This window comes from Pleurodeles waltl, chromosome 5 (assembly GCF_031143425.1).
Source record: "Pleurodeles waltl isolate 20211129_DDA chromosome 5, aPleWal1.hap1.20221129, whole genome shotgun sequence".
NCBI lineage: Eukaryota > Metazoa > Chordata > Amphibia > Caudata > Salamandridae > Pleurodeles > Pleurodeles waltl.
The window spans coordinates 594,941,148-594,964,952 of record NC_090444.1 but is presented as its reverse complement, the minus strand read 5'-3'; the positions used below and the strand labels follow the sequence as shown (position 1 = coordinate 594,964,952).

The 23,805-nt window shown below is 46.1% G+C and overlaps 1 protein-coding gene across 1 annotated transcript in view; it reads right to left on the bottom strand.

Annotated features, from left to right (window-relative positions):
- The window catches only part of COG2 (component of oligomeric golgi complex 2), a 231,880-nt gene that overhangs the window by 74,768 nt on the left and 133,307 nt on the right, over positions 1-23,805 (bottom strand). Inside the window, exon 14 of the mRNA XM_069234441.1 lies at positions 17,672-17,744. Within this exon, the coding sequence (XP_069090542.1) occupies positions 17,672-17,744 (73 nt within the window). The remainder of the gene's footprint in view (positions 1-17,671; positions 17,745-23,805) is intronic.

Genomic DNA, 23,805 nt, shown 5'->3' with positions numbered 1-23,805 from the left:
CGAGGAGAAAGGATGAAACAGCTTTCACCCCTGATGTCGCTTTGATGAGCCAACAACTACAGTAGGGATAGCAGTGAGCCCTCACCTCCTCCAGAAAGGGAGCCAAAAGAGTCAGGATCATGTTACAAACATGGGGGAAGGCACTCAGGCCAAATGCCAATGCCTTGTACTGATAATTTTTCCCCAGCATAAAATGGAGTTAATATCTTTCTACTTGCATGAAGCCTATATAAAATAAAGTACCCGAGACAATGCTAGCATCATGAGCTAAAGGGGGTGCGCTGATTTAGAACTCAGTGATCTAAAATGGGAGAATACGCTGCTGTTTTTCTGGACAAGGTAGGGGTGGGTTTAATATACCTGCCCACCTTCTGGGATTTAGACTGGCACCAATACTCTCAAAAGCAGCAGCTTCCTGACCTCCTTCAGAGGTTTATGGGATGCCAATAAAAGCAAAGTTATCCTACATTGAGTGGCTGACTGTGGTCATTCATCACCAGAGAGGATCCATGCATCAATGGTTATCGGGATTCAGCAATTGTACTGCAAGGAGGGCATCTATATCCACACTGCAAAACATGAGGGGACCTCCTGAGACAATGGGTTCATGGGTAAGTCACTGGTACTCCTTGTCCACTGCTGTGACACAGGAATGAGGCTTCTTCTCTTCTATGAAGTCCCCTTTTTGAGTGGTAGTTAGTGTGCATCAAGGTTTGCAAGAGGCTTAGATCAAAAGAAAGACAGCTTTGAAATACTGGAAGGCCTTCAACAGCTAGAGGAGAGAAGGTAGTCTTGGTGGTGCTGCTTGCAGGACACTCAGCGAACAGGGTTTGCGAGTGCTGTTGCTGAACATTTTTACACAAATCATCCAAAAGGTTCTGTCAATGAAAAGAGAACTTGATAACATTTTGCCTTTGTCTCCAGCTTAATGTTCAATAATTTGAATCATAAATGCCTACAGACTACCAAGACTACCAATTTAGTTCTGACATCAGCAGTTTCTGTTCTGTAGTGTTCGTGCCCCATTAAAGCACATATATACCTCACAGGCATGTGAGCATGGAGCAGCCAGACAGCTGATTAGCTTACTAAAATAACATTGGGTTGTCTGAAAGAGACTTAGTAGCAGATTTCTCTCCCATATCTTAAGACATGCGGCATCTGTGCCTTTATCATTGCCCTTGGCAGCTGGTGGTCCCTTCTTGCCCTTGGCAGCTGGTGGCCCCTTCCTGCCTTTGCCAGCTGGTGGTGCCTCCTTGTCTTTGCCAGCTGGTGGTGTCTCCTTGCCTTTGTCAGCTGGTGCTCCCTTTTTGGCTTTGCCAGCTGGTGGTCCCTTTTTGCCCTTGTCAGCTGATGCAGGCACACTGGCTGTGCTGACGGGTGTCTCCTTGCACCCTCTCACAACTGCAGTAGATGCAGAAACACAAGTGGCCGTGGACTGGGTGGCTGAGGTGCCAGCCGTGGTCATGACCACCCTGGCCCAAAGTGACAAGGGTATGAGGGGGGCAGGGAATAGGTCAAGGGTGGCGTTGAAAAACTTTTTAGGGACACTGGGGCTGGAAGAGGGTGAAGGTTTGTGAGTGGAGGAAGAGTGAGTGGTGGTAGGAGGTGTCTAGTGAGTTTGGGGTTTGGGTGCAGGTGTAGGAGGTGGACGCAGGTGTAGGAGGTGGACACAGTGGAGGCAGTGGATGTTGGTGTGTCTGCATATGGATGGTGCTTGTGCGAGTGCCTGTGGGATGAAGTGTGGTGCTTGTGTTTGCCTGAGCCACTCCTGTGTTGTTTTGGGTGCATGCTGGTCTGATGGTGTGCTTGGGATAGGCTGGGAATGGTACTGGGTAGAGGAAGTTGGAGGGGGGAGGCTAGAGACCGGAACAATGGCTGCCATCAGGGAGGATGCCAGAGCCTGAAATGATCTATGTTGGGCCGACACGCCAGAATGAATGCCCTCCAGGAATGCATTTGTTTGTTGCAAATGCCCTGCCAGACCCTGGATGGCATTCACTATGGTTGACTGCCCAACAGAGATGGATCCCAGGAGGTCAACAGACTCCTCACTGAGGGCAGCAGGGCTGACTGGGCAGGGCCTGAGGTGCCTGGGGCGAAGGAGATGCCCACCCCCCTGTGTGAGCGGGCATGGGAACAGGCTGAAGGGCTGCTGGGAGGGCGGTGCTGGTACAGGGGTGGCGGCTGGACCTGTAGTTGGGGTGGCCACAGAGGTGTCCGCCACCACCAGGGAGCTTCCATCGGAGGAGGTGTCACTGTCCGAACTGTCCCCTCCAGTCTCCGGCGTGGTGCTCCCCTGGCCCTCCGTCCCACTGGTGCCCTCACCGTCGGTGGATTCGGCCTCATGGGCCATGTGGGATGCAGCTCCCTCCATAGCCGGTGCCTCTGCTCCTCCGCCAGATGATGCTAATGCACACAAGGACAGGGTGACAAAACAAAAAAAGAGGGGGGGGGGGTAGACAGAGGATACACTTGGTCAATGCCAGCAACACCACCACCGTTGGTGTACACAACACAAATGGGGACAGCCCTATGCACTAGGTCATGCACTACCAGTTACAATGCTTGTCACCAGGCCCTGGAGTATAATGCCTAATGCCAATAGCAGCACACCTGAAACCCACAGGACCCTGCCCAGTAGTAGATGCCCACTAGCATGTTTGGGGCTTGAGTGCATCAGACCCGGCCCAACATGGAACCTACCCTGCCATGTTCCTCCTGGCCTAGGAGCACCCACTGGCCCACATCCCCCACCCAGATAACACCCCACTAGGCGCAATTTGCTGAACTGGAAACTGTACTCACCCTCTTGTGGCTGCTGTGATGCCTTCAGGTGCCCATCAAACTCCTTATAGGCCACCGCCAGTATGCGGAACATCAGGGGGTCAGGGTTCAACGGGCACCCCTTCCACGTTGGGAGACCATCCCCAGGTGGGCCTCTGCCGTCTTCCTTGCCCAGCGGTGGGTGCTCCGCCTGCCGTAGACCCCCAGGGTCTGCACGTCCTTGGCGATGGCACGCCAAATACCCTTTTTCTGATGAGAGCTGACCTGCAGAGAAAGATACATAGAAAAAGGTATCAGCCATACCGTCCGGCCTGTTACACTCATGGCCCACCATATCCCTCCCATCCCCTTACGCACATACATTGACCACCATGCATGCAGCAATCTGCCCAGGACCCCTCAGCCACCGCCCCCCCACACGAGGCTTACACACACAGCACTCCATGCATTCATGCCTCATGCATCGTGCTCACAGTGTACTCACCTGTTGGTGTGGAGGACCATAAAGTGAATGGTACTGGGGTAGGACCCCATCCACTAGTCTCCAACTCCTCCGAAGTGAAGGCTGGGGCCCTTTCCCCAGATGCTAGGGCCATGGTCGCTTCCAGACACAGGTCACAGCAGCACTTGCAGTGTAGGTCCTTTCCTGTTGAAGGTCAGGTAGCAAGTGAGTGAACGGATAGAAAATGGTGGTCATGTCCACGGCGATGCGTACCGTCACCACATTACCGGTCATACCTATGTATACATAACTGTACAGTCTATTTGCAATGTCTACAGATTGTTAAACAACTACATCCTTAAATCATTTGACATACTCCATACGTATTTTTCCAAGGGTCTTTATTTCAGTGCTGAGAAGTAAACGAGGATGTGCAATGGGCTTGGGTGATGGTGAAGGAAAGTCCAGGATAGAGTCCAGCCTATTGGTATCATAGGTGCATTGTCCAATGGGGCATGGGAAGTGGACAAATGGCAGTTCAAGGTTGACTGGGTGACAGAGTGGGACACCAGGGTGACAATCAGGAGAGTCTTATTTCCTGGTGGGGGTCTTCGCAGTGTTCTCTGGCTTCTGCCTGGATCGCAGGGACCGTTTGCAGGGTGGTTCTCCTTCTGCAAGGGGTTGGGGTGCTGGTGGCCTGTTGTTCCTGTGGCAGGGCCCCCTGTCCACTGGCGTCAGCGGAGGTGGAGGGCTGTTCATCAGTGTGGCTAGTGTCAGGGGCCCGTTAGTGTGCCACTGCCTCCCTCATGGTGTTGGCCATGTCTGTCAGCACCCCTGCAATGGTGACCAGGGTGGTGTTAATGTCCCTCAGGTCCTCCCTGATCCCCAGGTACTGTCCCTCCTGCAGCCGCTGGGTCTCCTGCAACTTGGCCGGTCTCTGGCCCATGGTCTCCTGGGAATGGTGGTATGCTCCCAGGATGTTGGTGAGTGCCTCGTGGAGTCGGTTCCCTGGGCCTGACCTCCCCCTGTCGCACAGCAGTCCCGTCATCTTCCCTGTTGTCCTGTGCCTCTGTCCCCTGAACCGTGTGCCCACTGCCACTGACCGTCTTGGGTTTGTGGGGTTGCCTGGATCCATGACGGTGGACACAATGCTGACCCACGTGTCCTGTGGACAGTGGTATGGGCCCGCTGGGTGGGTGTTGTGCTGATGTTTCCTGATGGGGGGAGGCTCTGTGGTAGTATGGGACTGTGCCTGGGTAACTGACTATAGAGATCCCTGATGGGCCAGGTTGGTCATCCAAATTCAGGCGTGCAGAGCTGCTATCATCACTGTGGGCCTCTTCTGCGGGGGGACTGGATGTTGCTGGCACCTCCTCTCCGGTGACGTTGTGTGGGGGTCCTGTGGGGATGTAAATGCAGTGTTATTGTTTCTGCGTGTGACATCTTGTGCATGGGTATGTTGCCCTCTTTGGTTGTTATTACCATGGCAGCTTTGCCTTGTGTGAGTTGTTATTTGGTTGGCTAAGTGATTGTCTCTAGTGTACATGTAGTGGTGATGGTTGTCCATGCAGGCCTGTGATGGGAGTCCATACATTGGTGTTGCATGCAGGGCTTGGTATTGGGATGAGTAGGTTGTGATGGCGGGGTATATGGGAGGTGGTGGAATGATGGGGGTGAGGGTGGGAGTTTGTGATGGCATGCAGGTAGAGGGGTGAAAGTAGTAAAGGTTTGACTTACCACAGTCAAGTCCTCCTGCTACTCCTGCCAGGCCCTCAGGATGCATGATCGCCAAGACTTGCTCCTCCTATGTTGTTAGTTGTGGGGGAGGAGGTGGGGGTCCACCGCCAGTCCTCTGTACAGCTATCTGGTGTCTTGCAACCACGGAACGCACCTTCCCCCGTAGGTCGTTCCACCTCTTTCTGATGTCATCCCTTGTTCTTGGGTGCTGTCCCACGGCACTGACCCTGTCCACGATTCTTCGCCATAGCTCCATCTTCTTTGCAATGAATGTTTGCTGCACCTGTGATCTGATTAGCTGTGGCTCTACCCGGATGATTTCCTCCACCATGACCCTTAGCTCCTCCTCAGAGAATCTGGGGTGTCTTTGTGGTGCCATGGGTGTAGTGTGTGTGGTGTGTGTGTGAGGGTCTGTGGGGTGATGTGTTGGGGTGTGTGCTGTGAGGTGCTTGGATGGTGTATGGGTGATGGTGTTCTGTGGCTCTGGTTCTGTGGGTGCTCTTGGTGTGGCTCTCTCTCTCTGCTGTGAATTTTTTGGAGTCGTAAAGGGTTGTGGGTAATGTGGGTGTGTGTTTTATAGTGGGTGTGTATGTGTGTCAGGTGTGTGTAGTTTGAATTGTCCAATGTGATATTGTTTTGTTAGATTGTGTGAATTTTGAGGGAGGCGGTATGTACCGCCAATGGTTTACCGTGATTGAATGTCCGCTGCAGTGATTCGTGGGTCATAATGCTGTGGGTGTAGTTCTGTTGGTGTATTGGTGTGGGTTTTGCTACTGCCAGTTTATCACTGACCTTTGGGCTGGCGAACTTGTGTGTGTGTCTGTATAGTGGTGGATTTCTATGTGTGGGTCATAATACGGGTCGCGGTATGTTGGCGGCAGTCAGCATGGCGGTAAGCGGCACTTACCGCCAATGTCATAATGAGGGCCTTAATCTTCTATCCATGTGTAAGGACATGCCTCTGCTCTTTCGGGAATTGGTCATCACAACAGATTGTAGAAAGTAGTAATGGGATCACTGATTGCATTGAGCTTGAGTACCCAGTACTAATAATCCAGACACTTTGATGTTGCCAGATTGCTGGTCCCCAGGTTCTGCACCAAGTTTAAAGGATAACAGCAGTACTTAAGCAGTACTTACACTAGGAATTTGCCAATTAAATCTACGTCTGAGCAACCTGTGGTTCATATCTATTTCCCCAGTCAACCTACAATCCTAACATCTTTGGATTCTAAGAAACTAACATGGTTGGTTTAGGCAAGCAAGTTTGAGACACTGGAAACTGAGCCATAATAAACCCAGTTTATTACGTCAACACCACACCCCGTTCTTATCTTGTTGCTGCCTCTCAGGCCTCACCTATGGAAAAGCAGTTACACATACTCCAGGATGACCATGTATTTTGTGAATGCAGGCAATGCTGTTCAGATCACAATTATTATGCTCACATCAATATTGAGCAGACACCTTCTCACCAGGCACTAGGAGAAGTAGATTTTACATTTTTGCGCAAATCTGTACTGGTGCAGTTTATTTGAACAAGTTATACCTTGTGCACTCTAATCAAATGGCTTTTAAACATCTTTGCTCAAGAAGAAAACTGTGTCCAATTTCTGGTTACCCCTTTGGTGGCTAAGCAAATGCAAGTCTTAATGGTTGGTTAATTAGTGACACTGAATGTCAAATAAAATTAAAAAATATGACTTACCTGTAACTACGTTTTCAGTATGCCATAAAACAGCAGTGAACAGAAAACAATCTACATTATTCCAGCTTTTCCAGCTTTAGCCAACGAGTTGTTGGTACTTTAGCTCTGGTACCAAAGGCCATATTCAGATTCTAGGGTACAAAGTGTACCAAATGTATTCTCACCAATTTAGAACGTGTGTACTGGGAATCTACAACAAATACTAATACAGCAGAACCGCATTTGCATGTAAACAAACCTTTCCTGTCCAGAACTGATTTTCATAAGACTCATATCCTTTGATTATAAAGAAAAGTAGTCATTACTTGGAAAAGTTAGGGAGTGAGGTTAAAAATTTTTTTTTTTTAAATCTACATTTACACAAAAGTCTGTTCTAATTTTAGGAAACAGTTTTACTGGCTGAAGGGGGTGAAACCCCTACCAAGCAACAACTACAATCCTTATCAGAGTAAACCACATAAGTCACTTAATTATCCTGTGATTAACCCTCTGGTAGTGTGACACAAAAGTAGTCAGGCTTAGCTTAGAGGCACTGTGTAAAGTATTTATGCAGCACACAAACCCTAATAAAGTGAAACCACAACAGAAGAAATGTCTCAAACAAATTTTAAAAAATAGAGAACATTTTAATAAATAAGCTGACACCAAAGTGAATTAGATCCAATCCGTGGAACTGGAGCAATGCAGGTCTAAAAATGTTAGTGAAATCAAGAACCTAAAAGATCAAAGTGCCAAACATGAGAAGCTGGTCACGTAAGAACAGAGCAAAGTGAAAGGTTAAGGCCAACAGTGCTCAAGCATGGGTGGGGTACCAGGAGTTGATGAGGCCCAGTCTCTGCTTACCTTCAGACTTAGAAATGTTCTTGAAGAAAACTCAAGGAGAAGGTAAGAGTTCAGTGGGGCAAAGTGGCAGGCTGTGTCCCAGGAGTCGTTGTCCATGGGGATATGCTGGACGAAGTCTTGGTAAAGCCGGTGACAACGTTGGGAAAAGGCTCCGAGCAGGAAAAGCTGGATTTCCAAGCAGTGGAGATCATAGTCATCGATGGGGAGCCCGTCGCCGTTGAGACCGGTGAAAATGTTTTTTACCTTCGGACTTAGGCAACCTTTTGAAAGTCAAAAACTTCAGTGCAAAGAAGCTGAAGACTGTAGCTAAAGAGGGCTACATGTGGCTCCATGCAGTTGCTGAAAGGTCCAGCTGAACAGTATTTCTTGCTGCAGAGAAGAAAATAGCATAGCAGGAGCTAACACAGTCAGGCTGTCTGGCAATGCACCTTGGGTGGATCATCTGGCAGGTATGTCTTCTGTACTTTCCCTAGGTCATTTTTGGTCAAAATTTTTCCAAGTCAAATGTTTTAGGGTTAGGCAGAAGAAACACCTCTAACACCACTTCCAAGGGTCTAGACTGCAGCAGAGGCCAGGTGCAGGGTTCAAGGTCTCAGGAGATTGTATTGTTCCTGCAGGTCATTCACATGAGGCAAGCCAACTAGCCCTTGGAGTCACTTCTGGTGGTCCTGGGATCAAGGAAATAGTCCAATTCTTCTTCAAGCAGGAGGGCAGTCTTCTGGAAGCAGCAGGGCAGACCTCTCGGGGTCTGAAGTCTTCCATAATTCCCCAGAGTGTACTTAAGAAGTACCCTGACAATCCAATATTTATACTTGGTGTCAGCGAAGGAGGGGATTGCTACCCCCACCTCTGGTTCTGGCAAATTCGTCCCTTCCCAAGCTCCAAGAAGTCTGCAGTGACAAAAGACTAGTATCTGAGACCTTTGTGTGTGCTGGAGGGAAGCCCTATGAAGTGTAGGCGGGGCAGGGAACAACTCCACACCCAGCCATCATGGCAAGATGGCCCATCCTGATAACATCTAGTCCTCTTTTTTCTCACTGTAAGGGAGGAATACACAAAGCCCAACAGGAGAGCCATTCACAGTCATGTAAACGAGGACACCTGGCAAAAGGCACAACAGGTTAGAACAAAAAAATGCCCGCTTTGTAAAAGTGGCATTTTCAGAACTGAGACTTAAAATCCAACGTTATCATTAAAGAGGAATTTAAATTAAAATTAAAGTCTAAACATGACATTTCTACCTACTTCCAAACAGTAGCACTTATTAAATGTAATACGGCAACTTAATATTATCCAATGGGAAAGACCGGCTTTACAGAAGTGAAAAACGAATTTAGGAGTTTTTCCAGTACCAGGACATGTAAAACTTAAACCCACATGTCCTTTTTAAATACATTGCATCCTACCCAACCTACTTTTTATAGCCTACCTTAATGGTGACTTATATGTATTAACGAGTATTGGCAAAGGCAGACTGTCTGGCTTTGGCCCACAGCCTTTTGGCAATTCCTTTGTCATAGTTTTTGCAAACTTTTATTGTTCGGGAAGATGCTGAAAAAAAAAAAAAAAAGCACTGGCTAAAGGCAAAAGTGTTTCTCTGATCTAAAAAAAAAGTACACAGCACACCCAGGAGTGAAAGGAACTAACTTCTGTGTGGATGTGGTCTTTGTGAAAAGGCAGCATGCCGTAACTCAGAATGAAGTCCGTAAATAACTGGAGTTGGATACCACAGCCACCTGTTGCATGTTGAAGTATTTGTAAGAAACACAGACTAATGGATGAAGTCTGACTGAAAACCCCTTTAAGTAACTATGTTATACATACTTTTAGTAAAATTAAAAGGTCTTGATTACCACAGACCTAAAAAAGTTATTGATCTGGCTTTAGCTGCTAGTCTTGCCTATGAGAAAGAAGGAAAGAAAGTAAGGAAAGACAGACAAAACGAAGGATGGCAGACAAAAAAGGAAGGAAGAACAGCCAAAAAGGATGTATGAAGGCAGAAAGGCAAAAAGGAAGGCAGAGAGACAAAAGGGAAGGATGGAAGAAGTAAAGAAGGAACGAGGAAAGGGAAAAGTAAAGGCAAGAAACAGAGAGAAAGAAAAAGGAAGAAAGGAAAGAGGGCAAAAAGGAATGAAAGACGTAAAGAAAGCAGAAAAGCAAAAAGAAAGGAAGGGAGAAAGAGGGCCCAACAGAAAGAAGGCAACAAAGAAAGAAGGAAAAAGGAAAGAAGGTAGAAAGGAAAAAAGAAAAAGAAAAGAAAAGAAAAGAAGAAAAGAAAGAGCAAAAATAAAGTAAGAAAGAGGACAAAAATAAAGCAAGGGCAGAAAAAAGGCAAAAAAGAAAGAAGGAAAAAGTATTAAGGAAAGAAGGCAAGAAAGTTAAGAGTGAAAGAAGTAAAGAGTAAAGAACATAAGAAATAAAGATACAAAAAAGACAGGAGAATGGAAAGAAGGCAGAAAAGGAGAAAGGAGGGAAGAATGAAAGGCAAGAGACAAAGAAAGAAGGAAAGAAAAATCAAGAGAAATAAAAAGGAAAGATTTGAATAAAAACGAAAAAGGCAGAAAGAAAGAAGGTAAAAGAAAAAGGAAAGAAGGAACGAAAGATGGAAAAGTGAGAGGAGGAAAAAGGAAAAAGAAAAAAGAAGGAACAAAAAAGTAAAGGCTAAAAGAAAGGAGGAAAAAGGCAGAAAGAAAGACAGAAGGAAGGTAAAGGGAAAGAAGAAAAAGATAAAGAAAGAAGATGGAAAGTTGGAAGGAAATGGGGTTCACAGTATAAAATACTGGCTCCTAAAACCCAAATATCTGATAGAGACTTCTAGTTGCAGATTCCTTAACTCTGAATTCCCCCCCTGGCATCAGTCTGGATCCAGAGATTTTTCTTTGAGCAATACCTCTGCGTGCCGTCAGGTGGAGTCAGTCGACTCAGCGGGCGTCATTGGCGTCGTGGTCGCCGTGATGACGTCGCAGTTGTAAATAGGTTCCACAACGTCAGGTCTTTTCTTTCCGTGTCAGCTTACGCGCAGATCTGGAGAGAGCTACCCGAGTCACTTTTTGACTACAACATTTTTGTCAAACTATTTTTGACGAGGTTGTGGATGCATTGGGGGATGTCCCACAAGACCGGTTTTAAGCCCTGCGACTCCTGTCACTGAATGAAGTCGTTGACGGATCCGCACCTCGTGTGTCTTTGGTGCCTGGAGCATGATCACGACCTGAAGTCATCCTCAGAGTGTCGGGCCATGAACCCGAAAGCTTTGAGGGAGCGGTCCCTAAAGCTAACGGCCTCCAGACACTCGACTCCGCAGCACTCACTGTCTTGTTCGAGAGGAAGGTGTAGAGACCGGCCACGGAGTCACCACCACTCTTCGTCCTCAAAGTCATATGGACATTCGGGTCATAAGAAAAAGAAGCCGAAGAAGAACAAGCGTTCTTCGAATTCACCCCGTCGCTCGGATGACGCAGCACAGGAAGAGCGTCAACACTCTAGGCCTCCGTCCTCAGAGCCTTCATCTGGGTCCACCCCGCGCTTCCCCGACTTCCCAGCCGGAGCCAGCGCTGCCCAGCTCAAAGAGTTTTATGAAGCAATGCACCTCATTTTTGGGCAGTCCAACCCACCTTTGGAGCCTGTGGGCACAGGTGAGTTGGTGGGGGGGCACCTCAGGTTCGAAGTTGTCGGCTTCAGCCACAGCTCGGGAGGGCTCCTCCGGATCCAATCTCTGATCCGTCCCGATGCTGGTCGTGCCACAGCGACCTACCCCAAAGTCGGTTGGGCCCACGATCGACGACGATCCTATTCTCATACCCGACGACCTGGAGCTGGAACGACGTCACTCGACACTGATTCCGTTCTCCAGACCCTTCTGCCTACGGGTGTGGATACAGGGAGAGTTTAGAGGGGACGCTGGACTCTTTAGAATACCAGCGTGACACCTAAATGGGCTGGGTACAGGATTTGGGTGATGCCAGTGGTCGAGACACCTCCCCTGACACTGGTATGCTCTCTCCCCCTATCGTGGCTACGGAGCAGGGCGCCACATACCCCATGGCGGTGAGAAGGGCGGCTGAGGTCTTGGACCTTGAGCTACCTTCTGTGGAGGTTAGGTCTAATATCATAACCGATGTGCTTCAACCGGGGTCTTCCACATCAGAACCCCTTCTTCCCTTTAATGAGGCACTAACGGACGTTCTTTTGGGTACTTGGTCCAGACCCAGCACAGAGCCTCCTGTGAATAGGACGATTGCCAGCAGCCATAGGCCTGCGCCAACAGACCCAAAATTCCTCATCCAACACCCCACATCTGAGAGCCTTATCATCCAGGCTTCATCTTTATGGGGCGCATTCCCTGCTGCACCCCCGGATAGGGAATCAAAAAGACTGGACAACTTGGGAAAGAAGATGTTTTCTTCCAACAGTCTAGTGCTGCGGTCCGTGAACACTGCATGCCTTTTGGGCCGCTATTACCATACTCTCTGGGATATGGTTGTGCAGGTGCTGCCTAGAGTTCCGTAGGAGACCCGGACTGTCCTTTCCCAAGCCTTGGCAGATGGGAGGGATGCAGCAAAGTTCATGGTTCGTTGTGGACTGGATACGGTTACATCGACTGTGGCATTGAGACGCCACGCCTAGCTGAGAACATCTGGCTTCTCAGGGGATGTCCAGCAATATCTGATGGACATACCCTTTGATGGCACACGCCTCTTTGGAGACAAGGCGGGCTCAACGCTCGAACGCTTCAAGGATTCCCGAGCCACGGCCCGGTCACTTGGCCTCGCGCCTGCTCCTAGACCCCATCAGTCCGCCTTTCACCCCTTTCGTGTCTACGAATTGGGAACCCAACCGTGCTCTTTCCCCCCTGGCCATCGACCTGCGCATGCTGTACAGCCCCTGCGTGGCCACGGACGTGGGATCCCACACCCCTAGGGACCAGGGAGCCAGCAGGTTGCACAGTCCACCCCCAGCCCATCCTCAGCCTCCAAACCTTCCTAGTACGCAGGTACACCAGGACCCACTTGGTGGAAGGATTTGCCATCATCTGCCCCTATGGCAATCCATTACCTCGGACAGGTAGGTTCTCCAGATCGCCCGAAGGGGCTACTCCCTCCCCTTCGAGACATCTCCTTTAGGCATGCCACCTCCATACAATCGCATGTATGAGGATCATATGGCACTTCTTTGCGAGGAAGTCCAAGCCCTTTTGGTTAAAGGAGCTATAGTGACGGTCCCTCGGCCAGAAGTAGGTCGTGGTTTTTATTCCCGCTACTTTCTGGTACTGAAAAAAGACAAGGGGCTTCGTTCTATATTAGATCTTCGGTCCCTCAATCTCTTCCTCAAGAAGGAGAAGTTCAAAATGTGACATTGGCTCAGGTCCTATCTGCCCTGGATCCCGGAGACTGGATAGTAGCATTGGACTCTCAAGAAGCATACTTCCACATTCCCGTCTTGTCGGCCCACAGACGTTACCTAAGATTCGTAGTAAGTCACGAGCACTTTCAGTTTACCGTGCTTACTTTTGGCCTTACCAGTGCCCCTCGGGTGTTCACGAAAGTGATGGTAGTGGTGGCAGCTCATCTGTGCAGGTTAGGGGTTCCAGTCTTCCCCTACCTCAACGATTGGCTGTTGAAGGCGAACTCACCACAGACAGTTGTCTCCCACCTCCAGACTATGGCGAACCTTTTGCATTCGCTGGGGTTCACTATCAACGTGCCGAAGTCACACCTGACCCCTTCTCAGATGCTCCCTTTCATTGGAGCTGTTGTGGATACAGTGCAGTTTCGGGCGTATCCTCCAGAAAAGCAAGTCCAGGATATTCGGCTACGATACCTATATTTCGGCCTCTGTCCTGGATTTCGGTGAGAATGACTGAGGCTGCTGGGCCTCATGGCCTTCTGCATCCTGCTAGTTCAAAAGGCCAGATGGCATATGCGGGCTCTGCAGTGGGACCTGAAGTTCCAGTGGGCGCAGCATCAGGGGAATCTCTCCAACAAGGTCCAGATCTCGGAAGGAACTGCGAAAGACCTGCAGTGGTGGTTAACGAGTCAGGATTGGGTCAAAGGCAGATCCCTTTCCTTTCCCCAACCAGATCTTACAGTAGTGACAGATGCGTCACTCCTGGGACGGGGCGGACACATGGGAGAGGCAGAGCTCAGAGGCTAATGGTCTCCGGCGGAAACTGGGCTCCATAGCAATCTTCTGGAGCTCCGAGCGATTCGACTAGCATTAAAGCATTTCTTTCCTCTCTCAAAGGGAAAGCAGTGTAGGTGTTCACAGACAACACAACCGCCATGTGGTACTGCAACAAACAAGACGGAGTGGGGTTGTGGACCCTTTGCAAGAGGCTCTTTGCCTCTGGACTTGGCTGGAATATCAGGGCATTTTCCTGGTGGCTCAACACCTGGCAGACTCCAGGGCAGACGAACTCAGCCAACGATGCGTGGTCATACACGAATGGCATCTCCATTCGGAGGTGGAGCAAGGTCTCTTCCTTAAGTGGGGAGAACCTTGGTTAGACTTGTTCGCCTCCGCAGAGAACGTGCAATGTCAGCTGGTTTGTGTGTTGGAGTTTCCAAGGCGGCACTCGCTCGGGGACACTTTTCGTCACAAGTGGAGTTCAGGCCTCCAGTACACCTTTCTGCCAATACCACTTCTGCCCAGAGTTCTGAAGATCAGGCAAGACGGGGCCCAAGTAATCCTGGTGGCTCCAGGCTGGGCATGAAGAGTCTAGTATCTTGAGCATGGCCATAGCTCCTCAGATCAGACTGCCTCTTCGGGAGGATCTTCTGTTGCAGCAACAGGGGAGAGTCATCCCCCCGAACCTGTCCACCCTCCGCCTCCTTGCATGGAGATTGAATGGCGACAGTTGAAATTTAGACCTGCCACCAAAGTCTGTAACGTTATCTTGGCAGCCAGGCGTCCCTCAACCAAAACCGTATACGCCTGTTGGGAAAAATTTGTGGCATGGTGTATCAACAAATCTGTTGATCCTTTATCTGCTCCTCTCTCTCAGGTTCTTCTCTTTATTCTTTCCCTTGCCCAATAGGGCACCACCCTGGGCACCCTTAAGGGATACCTCTCTGCTATCTCTGCTTCTTGAGGTTACCAGATCAACCTTCTTTATTCAAATCTCCCATTGTTGGGAAGTTTCTTAAAGGCCTCACTCCTCTTTTTCCTCCTATCCCATTCATCATGCCCCAATGGGATCTGAACCTAGTGTTAACATACCTTAAGTGTGGCCTGTTCGAGCCGCTTCACAACTGCCCTTTACAGCTCTTAACCATCAAAACTATCTTCTTAGTTGCCATTAACTCTGCCCGCAGAGAAAGTGAGCTCCAGGCTCTCTCATCTAAACCACCTTTCCTGGCAATACACCCTGACAAAGTGGTACTTCGCACAAGGGCTTCTTTTGTACCTAAAGTAGTAACACCCTTACATGTCGGGAAGTCCATCACTTTGCCTACCTTTTATGCACCCATAACATCCCTCACATGAAGAGTGCCTACCTTTTATGCACCCATCACATCCCTCACATGAAGAGGAGAGACTCCACCGTCTGGACCCAAAAAGAGCGTTGCCGTTCTACCTTGATTGTACCACAGACTTCCGGGTGGACGATCAACTCTTTGTGGGATATGTAGGTGCAAAGAAGGGGAAGGCAGTGCAGAAGAGGACCATTTCAAGATGGGTGCTCGTATGCATCAAAATGTGCTACGCTGTGGCTAAGAAGTAACCTCCTGAAGGTTTGCGTGCCCACTCCACCAGAGCTACTGCTGCTACCACAGCGCTGGCACAGGGCATACCAGTCATGGACATCTGTCAGGCAGCAACATGGGCATCTCTGCACACTTTTACCAAACACTACTGCCTGGACAGTCAGGTACGCAGGAACGGCTACTTTGGCCGTTCGGTCCTGCAGGACTTCTTGGTGTGATCTTGGTTCGCAGCTCACCACAGGGGATGGTATTGCTCGGTATCTATTCAAAGGTAAGGAATCTGCAACTAGAAGTCCCCATCAGATGAACAAGTTACTTACCTTCGGTAAAGATATATCTGGTAGAGACATATTCCAGTTGCAGATTCCTTACCGACCCACCCATCCTCTCCACACTGCAAACTGATTTCTAGGGACAGGAACTTCCCCTTAAGGGCCCTAGTTTTGGCGCACCACTCTGTGTTCTTCATGGCTCCGCGCTACTGGCATGGAAAGTTGTAAAAAGAAAACTGACTTCAGCGCACTGGGGTGGTGCCTATATACGACTGCGATGTCATCACGGCGACCACGCGCCAATGACGCCCGTGGAGTAAATCGACGCCACCTGACTGCACGCAGAGGTACTGCTCGAAGAAAAATCACCGGATCCAGACTGATGCCCAGGGGGGACTTTAAAGGTAAGTAATCTGCAACTAGAATATGTCTCTACCAGATATCTCATTACCGAAGATAAGTAACTTGTATTTCACCCCATCTATGTTTGAATAAAACTGTTACAAGTATGTTGCAAATTCAACATGATAAGTTAGTTTTTGTCCTGGGCAAAGTTTATTAAAGAAACCCAGGAACTCAATTTGGTATGCTGTGAAATAGAAGCAGTCCACTTTAAAAGGAATTTACAACGGCACTGGAAGGAGACAGGAACTGATAAACTGCAGAATGAGCCCTGTGCTCACTTCAAATGCATCCTACTATCACATCAGGCAACACTGGCACAAATGGAACTATACTGGATGCAGATGTCCAACTTGCGAAAGAGCAAAATGTCACTCAAAGTCACATTAACCAGAAGCTTAAGTAGGCTGACCCACTGTACCATGCTATATGCTGCAGAGAGGTGGCTGAAAGCCCCTTTAAGTAAGTGTATTATTCATTTTATTTCAGTAATAATCAAAAGGGCTTGGCTAATGCTAGACCTAAAAAGGAAGGTTTAGGTCTGGCAAAAAGTTTTCTTGCCTGGTGGTATTGGCAGTTTATAACTGCACTACGTGCTGCAAAAAGCAGGCCTGAGGCATGTTTTAAAGTACTACTTTAGTGGGTGACACAATGGGTACAGCAAGCCCAACAGTGGCATTGATTTTACAGTCCTTCAACACATGTAGTACCATATGCCAGAAACTCATAAGTAAATTAAATGTGCCAGCCAGGTTTAGGCAGATGTGACCATTTTTACAGAGCGAGCACACCCACTTCAGCACTGATTAGCAGGGGTAAAGTGCAGAGAGGTATAATGCCAACAAACATTAATTCAGAGAACAGGAGGACTGAAGGCAAAATGATTGGTGGACGACCACACCAAGGATTCAGGTCTAACACTACTTATAAGTCAAGTAGGGGTTCTATTTAAAGGAAGTACTTCTGTATATGGTGTGTAACCAGTAACTAGCCTACATCATGACTTCACTGTGTTTTTGGAAAAATGACAGAATGAAGCCTACTTTGACAGAAGCAACAATTGTGGATGAGGTTTAGAGAGCAGGCCTTTGACAACAGCATTCAGCAGGTGATCAAAAACAACATTTTGATAGGTTTTGTTTTCAAATAAAGAAGAATGTGTAACTCATACAGGACTCAGAGGACGTCCTAATAAGGCATGCATCTAAATACACTCAAGACAGCCTCCAAAGGAAGAGCTAAGGCCACATTCACTCACTGTCTGAAGCTGAAAAGGCATGCAGAATACAACTGGGATACCAATTTAAAATATTGATTTAAAACTGCTATAAATTTTATGAGCCAAAGACACTCTGCCAGACTATGGTGAACAATTTAAAGCATGTCAATCTATAAAACATCCCATACTGGAGAAAATTCCAGGATTGTTGCCCTGAGCCCAGGAAGCAAGGAAACTATTTAAGGCATGTGAATAGAAGTAATATTTTATTTAAAAAAAATAAAATAAAAAAAAAACTGTTAAAACACCACAAAAAATACGATGAAAAGTATTTGAAGTAAATCTCTTTCTGATATAAGGCGTTGGCATTAGACACTGTTGACTGAGATGTTCACACTGAAAACTGCAGGTACACATCATCAGTTGCATAGTGAGTTACTTTAGTCATTAAAGTAAGCATTTTGTCTCGCTTATCTAACAATGCAGCACCCAATCGTTTTACTCTGACAGGTTGTTTTTAAGACATGCCTTTTTATGTAAGGTTTTAACCTTTACCTGACAAGATAGACACATTCTTGAAGCCTATTAACTCAAGCTTGGGTTTGATCAACTGCAAAATATCAGGAAGCTGAAAAAAGAAACAGATATCATTTCGGACATTAAAACATGGCATACAACCAAATTGCTATCAATATTACATTTTCTTAAGGAAGTGGCACTATAAAAACTTAGTAACAATGAAATAATTTTACAAATGTATGTTAAATGTTCACAATTACTTTATTATGAATCTGGTACACCTGCAAGCCAATTCAAATGATAACGATCAGTGTTTCAATCTGGTAAAATTACAGTTCACATTCATGTATATATTAAACTTAGGTAACCGTAAGGATCTTTGGATTCTTGCTCAAGGTAGACAAAATGTGACTACAACAGTACAAATTAAAACAGACGTCCAAGCCTAACTGGATCTCATAAAACATAAATACTCAGAAACAGGACTTCTTTGATTAAACACTTTCGAAACCCATGGAACCTCTTCCATTCACGTATCACCAGTCAAACAGTCAGCAGTTGAAAAACAAATCACAGTAAACTGTTTTGTATTTGAAACAATCCAGTTTCATGGTCTGATATGAGTGTAGCCTTTTCTTCAGAACTGTGCCTTCATTCAATCTCATAATCAACGAATACAGCGCATATCCACATAGTGTTGGTTTATGTATAGATAGCGTCTTAAAGAGATCCAGCCTCTATGCCCAAACTCCAACAAGAGGGATCACAATGTTTGTATCCTTGTGGGAACGCAGGTCTTTATTAAACCACACCTAACTTTGTTTGTAACTTATTTTATTGATTTTCTGCATAGAAAAACATGTATATCTACACATGCAGCCATTGCTGTGAGTCGGGGAGTCTCCAATGATCCAGTGATACACTGTACATATAAATCCTCGTGACCTACCCAAACCCACCACCCATAATGTAACAAAGACTGTAAATCAAAAATCAACAGCCTATCCCAAGGTCACCTAATTTTGAAATGTTGCATTTCATATTTTGAAATGTTTCTTAAGTACCCCCTGGCTTTATAGACCAATTTGTCAAGCGACGCATATTGATTCATTCCACTGATCCATTCTGAGATTGAAGAGGCACAAGCCTCTCTCCAATGGTGGGCTATTTCTCTTTTGACCACCAAATACCCCATGACTACCCATATCTGTGCACTCTAGGACCCCCAACAAGCCCATTACACCCAGTAGGGCTACGTTTGGGTACAAGTCTAATGATCGGTTCAGCAGATCTCTCAGAACCTCATTGATTGCTTTCCAATAAAGCTCTCAGGCGGTGTGAAAGAAGGTCCTAGGGCAAGACTAGCACCTAGGGCATGCTGGGATCGCTGATCTTCCCATTTGCCAAAGTATGTGCAAGGAATAATAATAACATTTATGCAAATATTTAAATTGTATGCCATGACAGGGTGCCATCTTGGCCTCAACGCACTCCTCATCCTTGAGCACCCCCAAAATCGCCTTCTATTGTGCCCTGAGTGAGAGCAAGCAGACAGGGGAGTTACTGATGAGTGATTTGTATAGTCTGGAGATCCCCCTCTTTCCAAGAGTGTGGAGTATGAGGTGACATTCTAAGGGATTAGATTCTGGGATGGATGTAAGCTTATTTCGATACATGTCTAAGGCATGCTGAAGCTGCAAGTAACTCTAGAGTTGTGACTTATGGAGGTGGAAATCTGCAGCCAGGTCCTGAAGGACCTGATGGCACAGTGTACCCCCACCACCCGGTGTGGAGAGGCCTATCATGTCTCTTTTGGCGAACCTGGTTAGCCCCCCTGTGCCGGACAACCAAGTGCACTGCCACAACGAGGTTGCCTCTGGCAACTTCTCATGCCAGTGCATGTGTTTTAGTGCTGTTTGCCAACAAAGGATGGGAAGGCGAGTAACAGTGGGAAGAGCGTGGGGTGGTAATTTGCTATTCGAGTAAGTTAAGGATTCCACAGAAGTCAAGACGTTTGTGTTCTAGTCAGTCAGCCAGGTCTTATCTGTCCCCATGGAGCTGGTCATATACTGGCACCAGGTGAGATGCTCAGTAGCATAACTTAACATCCGTCCTTCCCAATCCTGTCTCCTACGGGGACATTCAACACTTAGCAAATGCTACATGCAGGGTTTGTATTGTCCCATTGAATAGCCCCAAATTGGGACTGGAGATTCGAGAAAAAGGTTGTGAGGGAGAATATATGGATAATGTTGGAGGATGTGAATGAATTGTGGGGAGGGTAATTATTTTGAGCAGCACTTCCCCGCCTGCCAGGGTCAGCAGCAGTTGTGTCTATTCCTCAAAATTGTGCTTAATTCCAAGGATAGCTAGAACATTCAATTCCCAATATCACTGTTGTGTGAAAGCCATGGTCATACCCAGGTAGCGGAAGCTCAATGACTCTTAACTTGCTAAATTTAAGTGCTAGGACGTCTCTCATCACCCCACATGCTCAGGCATGAAGTTGTACATTGATGACTTACCAAGTAAAGGTTGACCCACCTCTTGTCCCTTATTCCAAAAGTGCAGCAAATGTGCGCCATGAGTCCATCACACGGACTAAAGTGACAGATCACTCTTTCATTTAAGACTAAGCGCCTGCCAATTTTTTTCCTCTCAGCCTCCCTTGTCTATAGCAAACCAGCAATGTGCTAATCATCATTCCTGGACAATGAATGTGATCTGGGAGATATGGGAGCAGCAGCAGAGGTCACATTTGCCCAATCTAGGTGTTCTTATGAAAACAAAAAAACTTAAATAGCTTTTTGATAGAAAATGATTAATTACAAATGTACATGTTAAATTACCCAGTACAATGGGTTAAAAATTTGAGTTTGAAAACACTTAATTTGAAATTTAGCTAATCTTTTCCAAACATTATTTTTATCGGGACAAATCTTTATTTGAATGTCAGTAGTAGAATATTTTGGGCAAAATGGTTTACACAGAGCATGTGTTTAGTACTTTTCACTGTGCCACAAAGCAAAACCAAATACTATGCTACATTTATTAATGCCTTTTCAGTTGTAAAGCAGCATGACTAAAGATAATAGTTTTACATTCTCACCATAGAACAAATTAGGGAACAGTGCTTGTCAGATATTCTCCACTTTGCCTCTCCATCACTCCATCATACACTGTGTTAAAATAATGCATTAAGGGCCTGGCAGAGGCGGTCAGGACAGCCGCTGTTGCAGGGGTCCGACCTCCACATTAAAACCCTAGTCGTCAGACCGCCAGGGAGCTGCCAGCACCGCCAGGATCCACGATCCCAGGGCCTGGTGGTGATCGTAATCTGCCAGGGCAGCGCTATCTGCGGTTCTGACCTGCAGATTACGACCTTGTTCTCCACTGAAAAGGCTGGCGGACAACAGGTGCAGGGGGCAAATGGGTGGAAGGGGGTTGGCATGGGCAGTGCAGGGCCCCCCTGCCCAACACCTTCGCAATGAACACTGCAAGGGTGCTGGTGCACCCTGTGGACTACAGCATTGCCACCAGCTCGATTATGAGCCAGAGACAATGCTGTGGCCTGGTTCCCGATAGGCCAGCAGGCAGAAACATCTGTTTCAGCCCACCGGACTAGCAGGAAACTCTTAATTACTCCGGCGAAGTGGTCGCCATGAAGGTGGCAGTCACCCCGTCAGGAGTTTGGCGGACGGGCTTTCCCGTCTGCCAAACCCGACATGAGTCCCAAAGTTTGTTAAATCTCTTGTAGCTTTAATATTGCATGACTAAATAAATAAGGATTCTAACTCAAATCCTAAGATAATTGAGGCAAGATACTAGTAAAATATCCAGTGTAAGAGAATCTTCATGATACCATAAATTGTATTAACTGATTTCTAAAATGAAAAACCTGAACTATTTTCCCAAGTATATTTTTTCAACATGTGTTTTTCTATCAATAGTTTTCTACCAAAGACCTAACAGCCATCTGCCATATTGCAAGATGTTGCTCATGATTCAAGGTGAGTAAAGTCATTGTGAGTATTTACTGGTAACCAAAATCCTCCAGCACCTTTTGGCACAGTACTGGGAGGGCACCCCTCAGGTGCTCTCAATGTTCAGGCTGATTTACATACTTCTATGGTGACAAGGTACAAGAATTCAAAATTGCGGACATTGTGCAGCCCACACGTAGCCAATCAAACCAAGTAAAGAAAATATTCATTATTAACAACAATAGTTCCAGGAAACACCATAAATTAAAATATATCAATCAGGTCAGGAAAGGTGCCAACAACAAATTAATGAAAAAAATTATAATTTTATCAAAAACATTTTGAACCATGGTTCCACAATAACACAACATATAAATATCTAAAGTCAACAGTGTTGAAATATAAAAGGGATGGATTCAAAGTTCGAATAACAAGGACCACACCGGGTCCATACAAACATAACACAAATGGACATTTCCAACTAGTTTTCAAAAAGAGTTGATGGCATTTCGACCCCTTTGTTGTTTATAGGATCATTGTCAGGACATATGATTAATGAAGCACATATCAAAATCTACAAAACAAATAAAGACTTGATAAGGCACCTTCCAAAAAATAATCATACTAATAATTAAAGGACCCAAGGGTAAATACTGACATTCGGCCAGTATATTTTCCCTTTCAGTAAAGAACAAATCCTACAAACCACAACAAAAGAGAAATCAGTGATGTGTACATTGATTTCTCTTTTATTGTGTACTGATCCATCACATTTATATTTCAACACTGTTGACTTTGTATATTTGTATGATTGAATGTTGTGTTCTTTAATTATATTTTTTTTTCATTCATTTGTTGTTGGCACCTTTCTCAACCTGATTTATATATTATAATAATTCACAAAATATTAAGACATAATTGACTCAATATTTCATATAAATATTTTTCTTCTCTTTAAATTTCTCTGATTTCAAAAAATATGAATGTACTGTTCAGCTATCAATATAGCACAGTATCTACTGGCCACTGGGAGCAAGAGGGCTGCTGTCTATAAATGTGACACTTTGAAATGGGACAAAATTAAAATGAAAAGTTAACCTAATCGTTAATTTAACACTTAATTTTAATATTCTCCCTTTAAAAGCTTTCAGAAAAATCATTTTGTTCTCACACTAGTTGACAAGGACTTTTAGTTAAGTTTTAAATGCCTCAGTGCTTCAGTTCTTTACCTCTGTTCCCTCAGGTCATAAATCTGATTCCAACACTGCTCATTATCAGGCCCTGCTATCTTCAGCCTGAAGATATTATAAAATAAACACAGCTTTCCCTTAACTTTAAAAGGGAAATGTGACCCTGTGCTTATTTAAAAATGAACTCAAGGGTGTGAGCTACTCTGAAGGAGTCTTTGAGCTACCGGTCGCTCGTGATCGACTAGTTGGAGACACCTGCAATAGACCAATTTTCTTTTGACAGGAAATATAGAAGGCCCCCTTTCACTCCGTTAGTGCATACCCTCTCATTCTGCAGTCCATTTCACTTATATTTGCAATATCTGGATCGGAACTACGCATTCAGCGTCAGTAGTCATGGCACACCCGTGTGGGTATTTTGGCAGAGGCCCAAAAGAAAACGTTGCTGTCACGAGTATCTGAAAATATAGAGAGTTGTCTTAAGGAGGGAGCAGCAACAAACACCTCCAGACTTTCAAAGGTAGGAGAAAAACATTTAAACCAAAAAAAATTAAATCTAAAACATTAAAAAAAAAAAAGAATCAGGGACTATTCATGTAGTTAAAATAATTAGAAAGGAATGTGTCCTATTTGCACCTTTGCTAAAAGGAAATTTTGTGAGTGCTTTCCATACCCATAAATGCTTTGGTGAATCAGTCCTTTCGTTGTGATACTCAAACAAAGTCATGTGGGTTGCTCCTGCAACATGAACAAGTCAACTGGTGCCTTACAAACTTTCAAGAATGTTTGGAGAGTTTGGGCATCAAGAGAACAAAATAGCTGTACTTCTAAAATTTAGAAATTAAAAATATTAATCTCAGGATCAGGATGCAGTGGCAAGCCTACTGAAGACAACACAACTCTGGTAACTTCAGCTTTATGGTAATCTGGTGCAAATTTAGAGACAAATGAATGCCGGCTCAACTGCTTCTAAGCTTGCCTGGCAGAAGACGGAGAG